At 42.6% G+C, this 19,694-nt stretch overlaps 1 protein-coding gene across 1 annotated transcript; it reads right to left on the bottom strand.

Annotated features, from left to right (window-relative positions):
- Positions 1-516: 516 nt before the first annotated feature.
- FKBP4 (FKBP prolyl isomerase 4) lies at positions 517-18,715 on the bottom strand. Its single transcript, XM_082494580.1, has 10 exons — positions 18,447-18,715; positions 14,704-14,848; positions 13,287-13,429; positions 8,798-8,918; positions 8,147-8,303; positions 6,708-6,798; positions 6,278-6,361; positions 5,350-5,535; positions 4,608-4,847; positions 517-1,192 (listed from the first exon to the last, which is right to left on the bottom strand). Exons 1-10 carry the CDS (start codon positions 18,528-18,530, stop codon positions 1,094-1,096), a joined length of 1,350 nt encoding a protein of 449 aa, XP_082350706.1. The 5' UTR covers positions 18,531-18,715; the 3' UTR covers positions 517-1,093.
- Between the last annotated feature and the right edge of the window lie 979 nt (positions 18,716-19,694).

Here is a 19,694-nt window from a genome sequence, read left to right as displayed (position 1 = left end):
CAACCCCAAACAAGACACAACATACTGCAGAAAGAAGCAGAATATCGAGTAGTATCTTTCTTGCGATATGGGGATAAGCAGACATTGGAATCAGTCAGAAGTCTGTAGTTCATTAGGAATTAGAAGTATTTGTAATGTGTTAAACCATTATCACATATCTTCTCTTCAAAGCCGGTCACTTTCAGGTATAAATAAATGGGTTTTCTTCTGGTCCAGTTTTACAATGCGGAGAGTGAAGAGGAAGGTAGCAGTATGAACAGAAAACAAGCTCTATGCATCAGTTACAGACTTGCTTTTTGTACAATTTTCAGCCATGTATTTTTTCCTTTTCTAAATATATAAGTAAATACTGTATTGATTATTGTGGGAACTTTCTATAGCAATGAATGAACAACGTAGAAAAATAATCAGATACTGCGGCTACTGTACAGCTACGTTCATGAGAAAATGCTGAATGACCAAAGGACAGTAAATTCTCTTCATTCTGTGCAAATTCCAATAAAAACCCACGAAAAGTTCAGTTTTCTTGAGTTTAATTGGAGCTTTATTACTTTAGCTGTGACTTCACAGTCTTCACCTTCAGCAATTTGCAAAGAGGAGGCATACAAGAAAGGTTACAACACTTAATGGAAGGGACTCCCTACTGAACAGGGGGAAAAGGGGGCAATGCCAAGGCAGAAGAACTGGGAGTGCCAATTTGTTCTTAAGTCTCATGTGAGGACTCCTGGAAAAGGCTGATTACTTGAAAGAAATCAAGGAAATAAATTTAGGAGGCAGAACCTGGGATTAATGTGAGCTGGAACCAGAAAACAGACAAACATCAATGGCAAAATGCAAATAAACTAAGCAGAGTAAATCCAGACAGAACCCAAACAGTAACAGAGGCTGAATGAATAAATAAAGTCCCTAGGATTAAACCAGATTTATGCTGCCACTCAGCTTCTTCAACAGACATACAAATCTGTAACTGACTGCGGCATGGTGGCTTCAGCCTCTGCTCCCCTGAAGCCACTGTCCAACCAGGTAGAAAAATAAAGGTCTAAATTCACTGGAAATTCTTTCATTTACAAAACTAATGGAATAGGGTTTGTTTTTATGCTTCTGTGTCAACTTCCGATTTATCTCCAACTCCATTCTGCTCATCTTTCATTTCTTCATCTTCAGCGTGGCTGGTTTGAAGAGTAGCAGCTGACTAAATAGAAAGACAAAGAAAATATATTCCTCTGTTATAAAAAGTTGCTAGCATTCGCAAACAATACCACAATCATTTTTTGATTCTTATCACTGGGATACCTGGCCTCCCTGCAAGACTGAACTAGGATATTAGGACCTTCAGCCAAAAGAAACCAAGTAGTCTTTGCATTTTTTCCTGCATCTAAGAAGCTTCTAAGCAGTTCAGAGGATGCTGATAAGTAATACTGGTGTTAGATGGTTACAATTCATAAGGTGGCATACATATGCTTGCCACATACTTTAAGGAAGTGTTCTCCCACAAACTGAAATTCATTAGGAAGCTTCTGCATGGAACTACTTTCATTCTGCTTTAATTTCAATGTGATTCAATTTCAGCAATTCCTGTAACCCTGCTTCCACCCCCAACTTCTATAAGGCACACTTGGGACTCAAGATACGAAGAAATATCTTTGCCAGACAACTAGTTTCATGAAGAGTGACTTCAACTTGACAACAGTCACTTGGATGTCCTCTGTAAGAGCTTAGCTGGAAGAAAAATCTAACCTGATAAGGCAGCTGCTCTAAAAGCCCCCTCCTTGTTCTATCTTCCAGTCCACATAAAAAGGTGTGGAAGGCAGAGCACCATGTAGTAAGGGCCAGAAGTCAGTTTTTCCAGTGGGACATACATAACCAACACATCCTGACCTTGCAATAATTTTAAAACGCAGTAAAGGGAGGTAGAAATGTCTTGTCTTGCTCATCTCAGAAGACAGTGCAATGAAATTGGTATTCTATCTGTCAGCCTAGCACCCTGAACCATCTGTTTTATTATGAGGTTAGATGAGAACCAGACAGTAACAAGCAAGAACATAAGCATGCACTGTTGGAGGAGGGGAACAGGAGTGGGGAAAAAGGGCCAGAATCCTTAAACCAAAATGTTACATCAACTTAGCTGCAACAAGAAACCACTGCCAAAGAACATCCAGGCACCAAAGGTCAACCTTTCATCCTTAATGTTCTGTGAAGCACACAAGAGCAAAGTCTCCTCTCCACAGAAAATCTGTTAGCTAGCAATCCTGGGCTTAAGATAAGGTGATAAACATCTTGACCTTTAAAAATTCACAATTTACATACATGAACTATTCGAATTCATGAAAAGAACTACTGATGCAAGAGTGGCTGTTGAACTTCAGCAGACCTTAAGATACACAGATGTCAGGAATTTTAGAACTCTAGTCCAAGCTGCCTGCTTAGCAGATCAGAAGACATTTGGTAAACAAACCCTCTCCTCCAGAACTCCTGAACTTCTCCCACCACCACTAATAGAGAAACCATTGGAGCTAGAATAAAGTAACGTAAATGAATTAACAGGAAAACATGTTTTCTTGCAAGAAAAGTCCCCAGGACTGACCTGGGGAGTAAGCATCTTTTGTTTGCAGTTCCACCAATCCTTTTTCATATAAAACCTCATCCATTTGAAGTAGGTCAGATGACTCCAAGGAAAAACAATGTAAACACATGCACATTCCCAAGATCATCTAACTATTGAGAAGAATGAAACAGGCCAATAGCATCCTGGTCTGTACAAGAAATAGCATCGCCAGGAGGACTAGGGAAGTGATTGTCCCTTTGTATTTCGCACTGGTGAGGCCGCACCTCAAATACTGTATTTAGTTTTGGGCCCCTGACTACAAGACATTGAGGTGTTGGAGTACATCCAAAGTAGAGCAATGAAGCTGGTGAAAGGTCTAGAGAACAAGTCCTATGAGAAGCAGCTAAGGGAACTACGGTTGTTTAATTGGGAGAAAAGGAGGCTGAGAGGAGACCTTATTACTCTCTACGGCTACCTGAAAGGAAGTTGTAGCGAGGTCAGCATTGGTCTCTTCTCCCACTAAGAAGTGACAGGAGAAGAGGAAACAGCCTCAAGTTGCATCAGGGGAGGTTTAGATTGGACATTAGGAAGTATTTTCAAAAATCACCAAAAGGGTTATCAAGCACTGGAACAGGCTGCCCAGGGACGTGGCTGAGTCACCATCCCTGGAGTTATTTAAAAGACACGTAGATCATGTAACAGTTTAGGTTGGAAGGGACCTTGTAGATCATCTAGTTCCAACCCCCCTGCCATGGGCAGGGACACCTCCCACTAGACCAGATTGCCCAAGGCCACAACCAGCCTGGCCTTAAACACCTCCAGGGATGGGGGCTCAACAACTTCTCCGGGCAACCTGTTCCACCACCTTACCACCTTCAAAGTGAAAAATTTCTTCCTAATGTTTTATCTAAACCTGCCCTCTTCCAGTTTAAAGCCATTCCCCCTCGTCGTATCACTACATGCTCTTGTAAAAAGTCCCTCTCCAGCCTTCTTGTAGGCCCTGCCAGATGCAGTATCCCAAACAATCTGCAATACAAAGACTGTGAGTCTGCCTTCTGCCAAGAATACAATTCTACGAACTGTCTTGTCTTTGGGGCCAAGGTGTCATTTTGAAGAGCACAAAGGCAGCCCTTCTGTACTTTTGGTGGGTATAGCTAGTTTCAGTAATCCACTCCTCTCTGAACAGCAGATCTTGCTGTGTCCCACACCTAGTGGAGGGAAGCCAGATTCCCAACAGCTGTGGCGATCTGGAAGGAACCTGCACAGCAGAGCCTGACAGCTGGCAACTGAAACCTGCCACATCAAAAGTGAAGATGCCCAACAATGTAATAATTCTAGTTTGGTTGCTGTATCTTTATCTTCTTGAAATTTTTTATTAAATCCTACTGAAAATTAAGGTACTGTGTGGCTATACATGACAAAGTCTAAAAGGACAGAATTAACCTAAACTCAAATATCACTATTGTTAACTCAACTAGCATTTACTAAAATTCCAGTGCAAGTTTAGTAGGAAAACCATTCATATAGTAGAATAATGCATCTTCTGACAGTCTGAATTCTGACACTTCATAATCATTCTGACATTTAAACGGAGAGCATCAACCACATCTTAATGTCTCTATTGAGAAGCAGCAAGATGGTCCTCAGAACCATCTGTACGACAGATATAAGGTCTCAGTAGATGGGCCACCCAGGCACCAGGAGAGACTGTTCTGTAGGAGGTCAGTTTAAGGAGAATAGGCACTTTTTTCAGTTCTTGAACATTATCACATTTGCATCTCATCACTTCAATTGCTTTCTGATTAACACTGGTCTGTTGCAAAATCAGTTGAAGTAAGCATTCTGTGCCATGCTTGCTACTGCTGGCTGTCTTGTTCAAACAAGATGGCCTAATCATTTTGACTTTTGGCTATTTCCAGTTTTTTTACCCCAGAGGAAGCTACTTGAGTGTTCTCCCACTGTATTTATCTGTACTAAAAAGAAAGCTGAATACCTGAAAACACTATTCCTTGTCTAACACATGACACCACATCTTGTAGTCTTCTAGAGTAGTGTTACTTACCTTTATGTCTTTGTCTGCAAGCCTTTGGAACATGTTGGCATACATCTTTTTCTCTTTCTCATGCTGCTCCCGTATTTTTTGCTGACAAGTTACCAGTTGCACTTTCGCAGCTTTGTTACTTGGATAAATTTGTATAACTTTCTGGAAATCTCCCCGGGCCAATTCAAAGTCATTGACAGCCAAGTGAGCTTCTCCACGCCGGAAGAGGCCTTTTTCATTGTTGCTATCCAATTCAAGTGCCTGCATTAAAAACAAAACAAAACCACATTCAAGAATAACTTTTCTTTTTTAAAAACAATATGCAGTCAGAATACCAGAGACTGCTAGAAACTGTACCTTCTGACGTAGATTTACGAGTTCTGTCAGAGCTTATTAATTAAGGTGAATTGAACACAGTAGAAGTAAGTACAAAGACAACTGAATATAGTAGGTTATTTGACAAAGAACCAGCAAGTCTAAGATTTAGTCCTGGCTCTAATTCTAACTCTTTGAAGGACGGACCTTTGCCAACATGACTATGTTTACTATATCTTAGTGTTTCTAATTTCTAAATACTAAATATTCTCAATGTAGCAGCCAGTTAGTAAGATATTCAAAGGACAATAATTACAAAAATAATCTGTTCTGCCAGCTGATAAGGAAGGCCAAACACCATGTGGCCTGGTATCCCTTTAAACTGTTAAAGCAAAAGATAAACCGTCAGATTGCTTGTGCAGTTTAAGAATAAATAAAGCCTTACTACCTTGTTGCAGTTCTCCAAAGCCTGGGAGTATTCCTTCAGCTTGAGATGGCACATAGCTAGATTAAGGTGGGCAGCAAGCCTCAAGCTTTTGGCTTTTGCATCCTCCTCATCAGAGAGTCCTGATTCATGCTCCAGCCACGATACAATCTTCTTATACTGTAATGCTGCCCGTTTGTATTTCCCCTCCTGTAAACAAGGCAATTCAATTACCACACAGCTCACCACAGTAACTTTGTCTCCCTCTTGTCCCTCCTGCTTACCTTGAGCAATAGATCTAAAAAAAATTATATAATTCAGACTACTCAGAAAATAACGTCTATCATCAAAAATATACTACTTCTGAAAGCCATTTCTGCATAGGATCAGGAAATCTTTAGGAATACCTCCTGGTTCCCCCAATAAAACTAGGAGTATAGGTAGGTCAGCATTGATACTTCACTCTGAACTCCCACCTTATATTCAATTTCTGATATAAAAGAAGGAACATAGGGCATTTTCAAAACAGCACAGCAATTGCTGTGTCATGAAGATAATGGGAAAGTTTGCCTTTAGCTGGTTAAATGGTTTGAAACAGCTTCTCCACACATCTATACCCAAATGAATGTTGTTCATTCACAGCACTATCCCACATCAGGAACTTAAATACTGTAAGCTTGCTACTATTCAACATACGCCCTGAAGTTATCTATAGGTACAGCAAAGAGCTCTTGACAGAGAGAACTAACTCCCTGCAGAGTTAGTTCTTTGGATATTCCAACTCTAAGGCTTTCTGGTTTGTTTGTTTAAGACACCTTCCCCTCCAGTCCTCCCTGTAAAACATCAGAGAATACCATGAACACCACTCTGAAATGACAGAAGTCGTAATCATCATTATCAGCTCATGACACGGACTAAGAAATGCTATTATTACTTGGGGACTGTAGTTTACCTTGAAGTACTGAGTGCCTCTCTCCTTCACAATGCAGCTTTGTTCCAGCTTCTCATCTGTGTTCATTTCCCAAGACTCCTTAGCCTACCCAAACAGGAACAGTTCAAGTCAATGATACAGCTTCTGCAGAAGCAAAATGGCTATGCTGCTTCCCACTAACAGTATGGTACAGATAGGTTTGGCAAAGCAGAGTTCTGCACTGCTGCTGGAAACTGGGGTAGAGCAGGAGAGACACTGACGACAGCAGACAGGGACACAGTAAAAACAAGGACAACTTCAACCAGGAGCTCCCGGTGTATTACTATCTCTGACAACAGTGGCTTCTCTATTTCAGATCACTGTTCAAGTATCCCATTGTCCTTGTTTAAGCTGCACTGGCGCTTCTTCTCCCACCTCCCACTCTCTTTGGTACTTCATCTCTCATTCCTACCTTTTCAAAACTTTTGAGTTTCACTTCATACTGTAGCTCTGCATCTGGAGGGATCTGAAATTTCTCCTTCCCAGCACTTCCAAAACCATAGCTGTAAGATTGGGGGGGGGGGGGTGTAAACAACAACAACAAGCAAACAAAAAAGAGTTTCAAAAATATCCAGACAGCCATATTTTCTACATAGGAAGCTGGATGCAAAAACCCCATGCAAATTGGGATGCCTATACAGTATTATTACAAGACAAAGGCTTGAAGAATTCTGGGTACTATTCTAAAATTAGCAAGCACAGGGTAGGAGAAAGCTGAAGAAACCTGGGGTTAATTTCATTAATCTCTACGTTACCGGTTCCTACTTTTTTTTTTAAAGTTTATGTGAAGGAAAATGAAGTTACCTCTCCATCAATGAAAAAAAATACTTTCAAGTTATACACATCTTGCTTTATATTCATGGTCTGAGACTGGATGTTTCCTTCAGAGCACATGTATTTTAATACTATTCTCATAAAAGCAACAACAACAATAAATACAGAGATTAAGTGAACAGCTGTACACTTCACATACTGCTAATCAACAGAGTAACAGTAAATGCCTATAGAAAGGCTGCGCTGCAACTCCAGTAAGAAGCTGCGTATTAGCAGGAAAGCCCACAAGATCAGATTGCTTTGCCTTTCTTCTCCTATCGGGTTCTGTTCCAGTTTAAAAAAAAAAAAAAAAAACTTAAAAATTGAAATTAATTAAATTTTGATGGAAACTATCAGTGCAAACTCGACTTGTTTTGGATGTGTTCTCACTGTAAAGAGAAAGTTGTGCTTATATCCAAGACTGTTTAAGGTTACAACATCGGGCAGTCATATGTCTGTTAGCTGTTCTTAGTCTCAGGGTGTTCTCATAATGGTCCATAGTTTGGATATAACTATGCCTTCTATCTCACAGAAATCTTGAAGGTCATTTTCCAAAAGGCTTTCAGAATACCGCTGAACATTTTCTACTCACAAAGGATTCCCGATACTCTTTACTAACCACGTCGCCTAGCTATCTGGTCAGACAGGGATGCTCAGAAGGCTCATCAGCTCCTTTCCTATTCTGAGGCTGTTTTTTAGGTATCTTTACATGCACTGCTGCGCAGTAAGATCTGTTTCATTAAGAGGGACCACAAAAATGTAAATTAAAGACAGCGACAATAGAACAATTTTTTTTTTTATATTCACCGAGATCAACGCTATAGAGATGTAAGTACATTTATTTTGGAGTGCTATTACTTCACAACCTAGTGGCAAACTGATCTTAGCTTCATACTTCTCATACATCGAACTTTTGGGGCTGATCAAGTTTTTACTGCAGCACTGAGAAAAGCTGAAAGGCATTATAACAAAACACTTAATTCTTGCCAGATGCTTAGTATAAGCCTTTCAAGTATCAAAAGATCAGAAACAGCATACCTGGGTTTGAGATAGAATACAGATTCTTCCGATTTCTCCATTTTTTGAATTGCTTTCTCCAGACCATGAGGAAGATCGTAGTTGTCACCTTCTCCAATCTCAAACCGCAATTCTCGCCTGTCAAAAACACGATCTCCATATCGGCCTTCAAACTGGACTGGTAACAAAAAACAGAACAACCGAGAGAAAAATCAGAAGACATCCATATATGGCAAGGTACAGGTAGCACAGGTAATATAGGGAGCGCCAAAGCCTCCTCCTAAACAGTCTTTCCTCTTTTAACAGCTACCTATGCATGGTGGCTACTAGCAGCAAATAGAACTTCTGCCACTAAACTTAATTAACCCTTTTTTTTTTGTTCTTTTTTTTTTTTTTCCACTCCAACAAGTGCCAGATATACTTCTGCTCTTGTTCCTCAGCAAATGGAAACACTTTATTAGGTTCATCTATCTTTTTTGATCAGATAAGCACTTTATCAGATTCAGTATCTCTGGAGAACACAGTCACTGCTGGAAAACAAACCTCAAGTTACCTAGTAGAGGAAAGAGAAGCCACGTACTCCTCCCTCTCATAGCAAGGAGTTGTAGATTGGGAAAAACATTCTGCCCTCCCACACAGTAAACCCATTTACTATTTGTGTAACATACTTACTCTCCACAAGTGCACCCTCATTGGGTTTGGAGTAGCCTTCTCCTTTTTTACGGATTCTTCGGATGATGCCACCATCTTCATCATCAGTGAGGTCCTCCCCCTTGAACTCAAAAAGTTCTATCTAAGGAGGGAAGAAAAGCCTTGCATTTATTCTCAACACATCAATTCAGGAACTCACAGAATTTGCTCTCCAGAGATATTTGAAACTATGGCTGTTTAGGAAGCCATTATCCTAGTTAATATCCTGTAAGGTAATAGATAGCTAAGGCTATGAAGATGCTCTACTCAGTAGATACTGAATGTAAACCTACTGAAGAGTTTAAGATTATATTCAGGCCTTTACGGCTTTCTTCTCCAGCAATCTTAGTCTCTCAGTACTACAAATTAGATCCTTTAATTCAAAGGACTGTGAACTTGGATTCTGAATAAAGCTTATATGAGCCACAATGCTTAGGGACTACTGCAAAAAGAGATTCTATTGGTTTCTTTTACAGTATTTTTCATAGTGTCTGCAGGCAGAAGTATGGGTAATAGTTTGGGGGGTTGGTTTTGTTTGTTTTTTCAATATGAGGGAAAAAACCTTTTGAACACATTAAGCCAGGAAGAATTTGCTCTCAGCTGCCACTCTGCAGTGCTACCGCACAGATCAGCTGTCACACCCTCTTACTCTACGGTCAACTAGATCACCAGTACCATCACTGCATCCAAGGGCCAGGGAGGTTTGTAAGAAATACAAGGACAAAAGGGGCAGGAAAATTAAATATAAAGATGCAATCATTAAGTCCTGATTACACCCTTACTTCCACCTATGGTCAAATTCAGATTAACTTTAAAGTGCTTGGATTAGAGCCCAAACTGATTCCAAACGCTTGTCCTGCAATATTAAAACAAATTCAAGAATATTTTTTCAGACTTCAGCTATTCCCCACCCGTTTCTTCATCCTCCTACTCTTGTGCCATGGGACAATAGTTTTAAAACTTCTGCATCATTCTCCCTTTCATGCCTGAACAGAGTTAGTGTTCTCTTTTTACTTGTTACATTTTCCCTTCTGGTCTTGCCTTATCATTGTGTATTGTGGGATCATTTCAGAAAAAAATTATTTCCAGAACAATGATAAAACAACAAAACCATGATCTGGCCCACCTTTAAACTTGTTGCTGCAATAAATTGTTTAGAATTTTTAAGAGCTGGTATTAATGTAAGAGGTAACGATCCCTTCACATGACCTCAGAAACCTCTAATGCAAATCACAGTTTGAAGTGGGACTACCTTGACAAGATGGAAAAATAGTCTAGTCACAAAAGAAATTTGTTGTTGCTGCTATGAAATTAAGAAAAAAATCTTTTTGCTATCCTCTGAGTAAAACAATAGTAAAAACAGTACAAAAGAGCAAGTCTTTCTAATCAGCATTGTTTAGACTAAGTACCTTTTGTAAAAGGAAGTTTGGGGCTAATGCTGTGCAAGTTCATGACACTAGACTTAATATTACCGAGAATGCAAGACAAATTGAATATTCACCAGCACAAAGAGTACTTGAACTTCTGACAGATACCCAATAACAATATTCTGGTCTTTCTTTTCAGTCTGTCTGAAACAAGCTAAGTCACTCCAGAACATCCCATGTTCTGGACCAACTGATGACCATACAGGTTCTGCCACACACCACCACCACCCTTTTTTTTTTTTTTTTCCATTTTACCTGAACAACAGTATTCTAAGGAAAAATCTACCTATTTATATTGCTCAGCAAAAGCAATCATAAGGAAGAGAAAAAAAATAACAAAACCCAAACCATAAGACACCCTTTATTTCAGGTCATAAACAAATGCTGATGTGGTGGTGATACAGCTACAAGATCTTTTAGTGGGTCCATTTCAAGGCAACTCATACAAAAATTTGATACGGTGATGGTACTTGCAAAGGAACCATGCTGACATTGTTTTAAATAATAAAAAAGAAACCTAAGAGCAGGACAAAGAAAGCGGAAACTTAAAGAGATTTTAAGTGCCTGAGAGTCATACTAGTCAGAAATCACTCCTACCTAATAAAACTTAGGTCCAGAAAGTTTTCCTAAGTTTCACCCCAGCCCCCAGTTCAGGACACACACATCACTGCTTATTTGTTGTAGCCAGTCATCTGCAGGCCATTTTGTTAGGGAAGCGCAAAACCATCATAGGCAGCTTCAATGCTTTTCTTTCTTTCTTTCTCCCTTTTCTCCTCTAACGTTACTGCGCAGGCAGGCATTAGGGGATATAAGTGGTCATGAATGAAACACTACTTTTATCTAAACAGTACCTACAAGATGGAGAGGTCAGACTGGCATCATTAAGAAAAACCTAACGGGAAGTGAAGAATCTGGATGACTCTATCAGATAGACTCAGTAAGACTCAGTAATACTCTGATGAAACAAATCACATCTTGCAGTTAGTGCTTTTATTTATCAAAAGCTTAGGTATCATCTCTTGTTGCAGGACAACAACGTAGCATCCTGTACACTAGTGCGAAGCCCTTAAGAATGCTTTATTAATGCTGCCAAGCTAGGAGGTCTTGAGCTCTGAGACACCAGTCAGTAAAAAGCAGAGAAGCTGAACATCTTCAATAATTGCTACACTGAAATTGTTTGTTTTTCCTTTCCCTCAACCAAAATGAAGCGAGTAAAAAAAGGTGGAGGGGTAGGGAAAGAAAAAACAGTAGAGTTTGCATTTGAATCATCAGGTCAGAACACAATAAATGCGTGTTAAGTGTTCTTGTCTCCCCTTCAATCCTGCCTTAGTATCACTTGCATTTGTGCAAAGTACACGGCATTCCAGCATGTGTAGTTTGATCCACTATAAATCAGCCACGAGTATCTTCAAACTTATATGTAAAAAAATGCTGTTTAAGAACAGCTTTACAAGATATTATTTTTCAACAGCCAACTGCAGAAATAATGGCATTAATTTTGGTGGACTCAAAATGAGTAAGTTCTCACCCCTTAGTGGCCTGGCATACTACCTGCTAGCAGTATTTTTTGAATCCTTATGCACAAAATACATCCCTAATGCTATTACTCACAAGTTCATAGAAAAAAGAAATGCAAATACTCTATCCAGATGTAATAAAAATACAATATCCAACTATGTTACATTCACCCTTCTTAACAGATGCTCATTGTTTCCATTACAATCTAACAGGCTTTCAGTCCCAACTCCATGAGCTGTTTTTTCTTTCAGATAAAACATTCAATCTTAGAGCAATCATGAGTGGTTAAAAACTTTCCTTAGGACTCCCAATGTAGGGGTCCCTCCCATTGATTAAGTATTTTAGAACAAAATAATTTTAAAAATCACACTGAAATAGAGTCTATCTGCCTTCTCTCAGGTGCAATTAATTTTGAAGTATTTATTGGCAAATTGATCTGTTTTAACAATATGAAAAATACATCCAGTTTCTCAAAGCATGCTCCAGGAACAGCTTTAATATCATCCTCTCTGGAAAAAATCAAACACAGGTCTCAGCATTCTGAGCAACCACTCTCACTACTGAAATAATACACAGGAGACAGCTGCTATTTCCACCCCCTTTTGGAAGGGAAGGAGGGGTAGGGGAAGACACCTTAAAGATCACTAGGTAACAAATTCTGTCCTCTGCTGGGGACGTTAAGAAATACCCATGCTAATTGGCTCCATGCTTACCAAGACACGAGGAGGCCAACTGTCCACGTGAATTGTAAAACTAGTGTTAACCAGACACCAATCTCAAGACTGCTGAATCTATCACAGGGACCAAGCATGTACAAACGACTTTCTATGATGGTAAGATTGACCAATGTAGCCCGAATCCACAGACAGGCTTTGGTAATCAACAGGCAACCTGAATCCAAACTGGTTTTATGGTGCTTTAAGGCTTATTAAAATGCTCAGCCCTACAGAAAACAGTTCATAGTTGCAGGGCTGTTCGAACATACCTTCTAGTACTTTATATGGGGTGATTATCTCTTTTCTCCCCTAAATAACTCATAAAAGACTGTGTTAACATTGCAAAAAATATAAAAAAGTATGAAAAATGTATTACTGAGGACATTAATAACTCTTTCTGTTGTTGAAAACTTCATAATGTTTAATGTATCATTACTCTGAGTCTTATAAAGTGGAAAGAGGATTAAAGATTTCATTTTTTCACTTACTTCAAAGTCTGCCTTTGAGACAGTCCTCCCCCCCAACCTGCGCTCTCCTATAGTGAATCATTCCATAACCATAAAATTAAAACTATGAACACTAGAAAACTTCTAAGTATTTTAAAGACTTCAAAATAAGGGAATCCGAGCCACTGCAGATCAGTAGCAGCCAGACTAGAACACCCACACTACCCTCACTGACCGTATTTTTCTCTTTAGAAAACCGAACATCCCAGTTTTGAAAGGGTATTACATCACACAGTTTCTACAGAGAAATATGATTTTTGTTTGTTTTTCAAGTATATAGTCTTAATCACCGTCTCTCACTTACCTCAAAAATCAGCGTAGCATTGGGAGGTATCTTTGGGGGGCTCCCAGCTGAGCCATAGGCGTATTCCGGTTTACATGTAATCCGACAGATTTCACCAACCTTCATAGTCGCCACAGCAATGTCCCATGCTTTGATCACCTCACCTATGCAAGTCAAATTTCAACCACATAATTGCTAAGCATACATGAAAGACATGATCCGCTGTGAAACTGAGCATCATCACTTTTAGGATAGAAAAACTAAGACAGCACAAATTCTGAATTACTTGTGCTCACTCTGATTTATGTACATCGGTTTTATGCCTAATCAAATTATAAATTTACCTGGGACTCCACATTTGGTTTAATTTCTCCATTCTAAGTGTAGTAATTCTTTTCCTCCCCTTACTTCCTCGCCTATAAAGAATACAAGTCATCTGAACACAGACACGGGCTGAAGAGCTTGGCACCATCTCAAGTGCGAGGAAGTAACAATAAACTCTTCGAAGAGGAAGGACTTAGGGCGAGAGATTGCCTGCTCGTATTTTGAAAACAACCCAACACAACAGCCTTTTCTCTCTGTACTTTATCAGTTGGCAAAGCGCAGCACGAGTGGTAACTAAAAGTTACATGCACTTGTAACAGAAAAGGGGAGGAAAGCAGGAGAAGTAGTACTCCTTCCAAAGCCAAAAGTGAACAGAAGCTGGAACCTCAAGTAACAAAATCCTCTCTTTTACTCGAGCTCTCCTACTTGCTGTTCCTTTCAACTCAAGCAAGCAGCCTATTAGTCTTGTAATTACAGGTACACTTCGTATCATCTCAAGTTTCAGTACACTGCAGAATTTATCTCTCAAATAAAAAAAAGCAGCAGGTAAGGAGCTGCCAGGGAAAAACTCAGATTGAGTATTAAGATTTGCTGGAACAAGGCTGTTTGGATTTTTGCATTCAAAAAATTAAGGCTTTTGATAATGAAGAGATACACTGCTTCAAGATTCATATTTTGGGTTAATTTGGGAACTTAGGGAAAAAGGGAGTTCATTTCATCATGCTGCAGCTGACAGCTGCTCCAATGCACCCTGTCCCAGTATCTGGTCACAATTAAGTACTCCTGAATTTAAGTCTTCTGCCAAGAAAACAACCAACAAAATGCACATTCTGGCCGTTTAACTACCCTTTATCACTGTGCTTCAGGACAACATTCTCACCTGGATTGCTTTGTCTGAGGTCCAGACTCATCGAGGGACTACACAGTTTTCTCATTCAAAAAAAAAAAAAAAAAAAAATCAAAGCTTTTCTGATTGGGCCATTCTAAGAGAATAAACCTTAAGCTCTGAAAACAAGTTTAAATAGCAACGTTACCATGCAAAGGAGCCACACATGCAAAGAAATCCTGTCTCAATTGTTACGAAAACTGATCAATACCAAATACAAGATATTACCTTTCCCCAAGTCAAATGAAAATTTGTCTCTCCTGTCCAGACTGGAGTCAAATTTTGTGCCGTCAAGAAGCCATCCTGTGTAATGGACAGTCACTTTATCACCTATCATCGGAGACTCTGTCCCACTGCCTTCTCTCTTGACAACCTGAGAAAAATAGTAAGCAACATTAAGATGATAAAAACTAAGTCAGCCTATTGGACATCAATTCCATTTACTTAGACGCATGCATTATCATCTTCAGTAGGTAAAAGATTTGCAGGTTTACTTCAGTTATCTGGAAATGGATTGACTATTCAGTCTACAGATGAGCACTCTTGCAAACACGGGAACCTCAGTATGGCTCTGCTGTGATATGAGAACTTAATTGGCAACAGTTGGCACCAGCTTCCAGATCTCTGCATTTATAGTTAGCAATGTCATTTACCTTTCCTCAACAAGATTTTAAATGTTCTCGAAACCTAATCAGGTAAAGCATTAGGCAGAGTTTTTTTGCTTTATACGAGTACTTTCCTTACCACCACTCTATCATTACTGCTGAGTTCAGTGTTCTAGGCAAAGCATTTAAACAAGAAAGGGAGCTTGTTCTTTTTACGCAAAGTCTATTCTAACATGTAATCTGAGATTCCTCGAGTTAAACCAGTCAGTTTAACAAAGGTTAACAGCATCACACCCCAACACAGGAACACTTAGGAATTATTATATTGTATTAATTTTGTCTCCCCACAACTCTGACACAGATTGCCAGCACCCCAATTTCACATACATCTGCAAGGACTTGATCTTCTTCTCAAGAGGTCCCCCAGCTGAGCTAGCAAAACCAGTACCAACTACATCTAAACTATACAAAAAGCAAGACTGGTCAATCTCTCTGATGTTCATTTGAAATGTATATAAGATAAGGGAATAATACTGACGTACCTCATAGGGCAAGGATAAGCAGTCTTGTCTGTAACAGAATTCCTGAAGTTCAAATTTGAGTTTTCTCCAATACTGATTGAAACTGTCTAGCTCTGAGCCAAAGTTCTGCATGACTTTAGCTAAGCAAAAGGGAACCAATGGAGGACCCTATTTGCTTGCATCTACACAGACGTGGCAAATACAGTGTTCATACAAGATAAAACATTTCTTCAAGGGCACTTGTAAGTAAGTAAAGATTGGTATCCCTCCTTTAAAGAAAAACTATAAAAATGTCATGCTTCTATACCAATCCTGTTTTTCACTGAAGGAAGCAGACCTTCCCAAATTTCAACTTATTGCAACTAACCATGGCCAATCTCCTACTTGGCCTCCCTCCCACCATCCCTGCAGCTGACTACAGGATTGAAATACCAGCAGCCTCTACCCAAAACTGTGTGCACAGCTTCTGGCAGACTTAACAAGCTGAAAGCACCTCAGTGGATGCATAAAATAAAAATAAATAAATAAAATACTACCTCCTCTGTTTCATAGGGAGAAAATGCTCAATGTGAAAAGGGATGCTTGACCTCACACAGCACACCATTCCCTTTCCCTGCACCACCTTGTGCTACAGCAGTTATTAGCATTACAGAACTAACCTACTGATTTCTCTCCTAAGGGAGGCAAAAATTCAAGCAACCACTCTCACAGAGATAAGGGAATAGAGACATAAAAAGAACATGAATCTGGTAACCAACCTAAACTACATCATGCTTAGAGATATATGTATGTGTGTGTGTAACCTGTCATTTTAAAGCAACCAACCTGAAGCCACTTTGAAATAATAACTGCATTTAATGAAAATTTACTAAGCTTTTCCAAATGCCACATTCTTGTAGTGTTATACCAAGTTAACCAACATGAAAATAATGAATATCTCATTTTCAGTATTCATACAATATTATTCTTTTCCATTTATTTAATTTTCAAGAGACTCAAGGTTCACTTTTTTCATATACTCAATATGGCAACCCTATTTTCCATAGAGATTACATTACCCTTTCAGATGGAGAAACCAGATTTTTCTGTTTATATTGTGATTGCAAATATTTCTATACTTAAATACTTAGACTAGAAATAGTGCAAGCATATTCAGCAATACCAGGTAAAACCCTCTGGATAATATTTTGATACAAAGCTAATTAACAAATAAAAAAACCTTTCCTGGAATCAGTGCAATGATACCAATACAAAATTGGCGTAGATTAGTTCAGAATTAGATCCTTGATTTCAATGGGTGTATCCTGCACTCCAGCAATTACTAGAAAAATATAATCCATGAAGGCTGGACTTCACGACCTCCACAGTCTTTTGCCTTATCAATTCACAATCTCACCTTCTTTGAGGTTTTTCACCACCTCAGTTATTTTGCCAGTATTTTCTCCCCCCTCCTTTAATAATAATAAAAAAAAAATCACCTGCACCTACATCATCAAAAGCAGGTAGCGCACGGAGTAGGCAGACACTCACTGCCTTTTACCATGCTCAGGGATCTGAGACGCAGGAGACCCGCAGGCAGCTTTCCTGGGCAGCCAATGCAGATGAGAACTCTAACCTGATACTGCGCTACGTGCAAAAAATACAAACTCTCACCAAGGCACATTAGCTGGAAATATGGGAAAGCAGTGTACAGAAGCCAGCCACACATCTTCAGTCTGGTCCCCGATACCCTTTCCTGAACCGGAGACAGCGCTTCTATGACAAACCCAGAAGGCTCTAAAGGTTAAAACCAGAATTTTGTCTTTGCTGTGGTGCCGCTTTTATTCTCCCAAACACCGCAACTCTGAAATTTCACTGCGATTCACACAGGCTTCTGGCGGTTGTTAAAGTTAAGAGAGACCGAAGAAGTTTCTAGAGATGTGGAAATAGGAAATATCTGACGGAAGAACTTAGTGCAACTCCCCCTCATGGCATAAATTTCTGCTACCCTTATAAACCGGCTTCCCGGCACAAAGGCAAGACCCCAGGCTGCCGGCGTGCTCCACAACGCCGCACAACCCCCCACCGCCGCCAGCCCTACCGCCGGCCTCACCTGCGGCCCCTTCGCAGCCACCATTCCCACCTCCCCTCCCCCCGAAGCCGAACCGAGGGGTAGCCGACATCAGGCCCACGCGTGCAACACCCCACCGCGGGTCCCACAGGCGGCAAAGGGGGGTCCGTTTACAGAGCCCTCCCCACAGCGCTGCGCGGGTGCGCCACACACGTGCCCCCGCCGAGGCACCATTTTTAATTCTCAAACCCCGCACACGTGCTGGGGGGGCGGGCCCGGACAACCCCCCCTTTCTCCACACACACACACGCCATGCGGGCAGGGCCGCACCCCGCGAACCGGGCGGACCGACCACCCCAGCCCAGGGGGGAAAAAGCCCGAGCACGGCGTGAAGCACCTCTCTCCCCCCGCCCCGCCCCCCGTCGCTCCCGTGGCGGGCGGTCCAGGCTCTAGCTCCGGCTCGGCCCGGGGCGGTGGGGGGGGGTGGACACCGGGGGGGGAGAGGCGGCAGCGGGGACCTGCCGGCCGCCGCCGCGTGGGAGCCCCCGCCACGGGCGGGCAGCGCGTGCGCGGCGGAGGCGGCCCGCCGCCCTCCCCGCGCGCCGCCGCCGCCGATGTTTAACCGTCAGGGCTGCGCGAGCCTGTGCCTCTCCCGTCAGGGGACAAAGCGGGCCCCGGCGGGGCAGGGCGCCTGGGGAAGCGCCCGCTCGTAGGCGAAGAGGGACCGGGTGCCCCCCTCCCCACCGGCCTCCGAGACAGTGCGGGGGGTGGGGATGGGGAGCGGCCGCTGGGTACCTTGAGGACGCCCTCATCCTGCTTGGGGGTGATGTCCGCCCCCTCCAAAGGAGCCCCGTCCGCTTTCATCTCCTCCGCCGTCATCCCGCCTGCCGCTGCTGCCACCGCTGCGCAGAGAAGGGCCGCCTGAAGGGGCCGGGGTCGGGGTTGCAGACCAGCCTGCCGCCGGGCTGGGGTTGGGGATAGCGCCTGGCTGCGCCTCCGGCTCCGAGCAGCGCGGGCGGGCGGGCGCCGCGCGCCTCCTTCGCTCCTGCCTTCGCCGCAGCGCCGGCCCCCGGTCGGCGGGGAGGAGGAAGGGAAGGGGAGGGGAGAGGGAGGGACCGAGAAGTTTCTAGAGAGGCTGCCGCAAAGCGGGCGGCCGTGCCAGGGGCCGGGGTGAAAGTGCGCGTCGCCCCTGGTGGCGGAGAGGCCCTCACCGGCGGGGCGGGGCGGGGCGGGGCGGGGGGGGCGAGGAGGGGGAATAATAATAATAATAATAGTTATTATTATATATGAGTTATTAAGGGAGGAGGGAGGGTGCGCTCTTACAGCGCTGGGCGCGGGGAGGCAGGTGCGCCCACCTCTCGCAGGTGGTGCAGGAGGAGCCCGGGCCGGCCCGGCGCTTAAGAGTAGAACTAAGCCCCTGCCACCGCGGTATCGGCAGCCCTCCGCAGGTCTGGGGGCTTCTCCTCTTTTCGCCCACCCCGCGCTTGCGGACGATTAGAGGGAAGTTCGTAAGAACGCGCAGAAGAGCGATAGTGCAGCCCGGGGAGCCGGGGCATCATCCCTTTGGGGCAGCCCAGGGCTGGCCAGCCCGGTAGAAAAGATGTGCTTGAAAACGGCGTTTTACTGTGGGCCAGGAAAGGTGAAGACATGCTTAGGGCACCGAGTGTAAGCTCTGTGGCTTGCCCGTTGGGATCCATCAGGGCAAGTATCGCCGCTTTGCGCCTCGACCATAACCTCGACCAATAGACAGAAATGCTCCGTCTAAACATGAAGAGCACTTGTGCAAGCGTAGAGGCATTAACAGACCGGGTTCTGGGCTTACTCAGCATCTGTACAAACCTCACGGACTGTAGGCTATTTCTGGCAAAATCCTCTGCAGCTTCTACGGATGTAAAATCAGGCCAGCGCCTTCTCAGTCATTTCGGGCGCAAATAACTACAGGGAAAGCGTTAAACGCGCCCAGCCCGCCCCGGCGAGCCATCAACGCCGCCTCCCCGGGGCCGTCCCCCGCGCACCTTTTGCGCCGTCCCCGCCGCTGGCGGC

The sequence above is a fragment of the Vanellus vanellus genome, assembly GCF_965231255.1.
Source record: "Vanellus vanellus genome assembly, chromosome: 1".
Taxonomy (NCBI): domain Eukaryota; kingdom Metazoa; phylum Chordata; class Aves; order Charadriiformes; family Charadriidae; genus Vanellus; species Vanellus vanellus.
The sequence above is the reverse complement of the archived record's forward strand: the minus strand, read 5'-3'. Positions and strand labels throughout refer to the sequence as shown.

Bases quoted from the DNA above. Each gene is read 5' to 3' on its own strand.
- FKBP4 (XM_082494580.1), bottom strand. From the start codon at position 18,530: ATGACGGCGGAGGAGATGAAAGCGGACGGGGCTCCTTTGGAGGGGGCG. The intron at 5,536-6,277 runs GTAAACTACAGT...CCTTGTTTACAG, and splicing joins GAGGCACTCAGTACTTCAAG to GAGGGGAAATACAAACGGGC. The intron at 1,193-4,607 runs GTAAGTAACACT...CTTTCTATTTAG, and splicing joins TTGCAGACAAAGACATAAAG to TCAGCTGCTACTCTTCAAAC.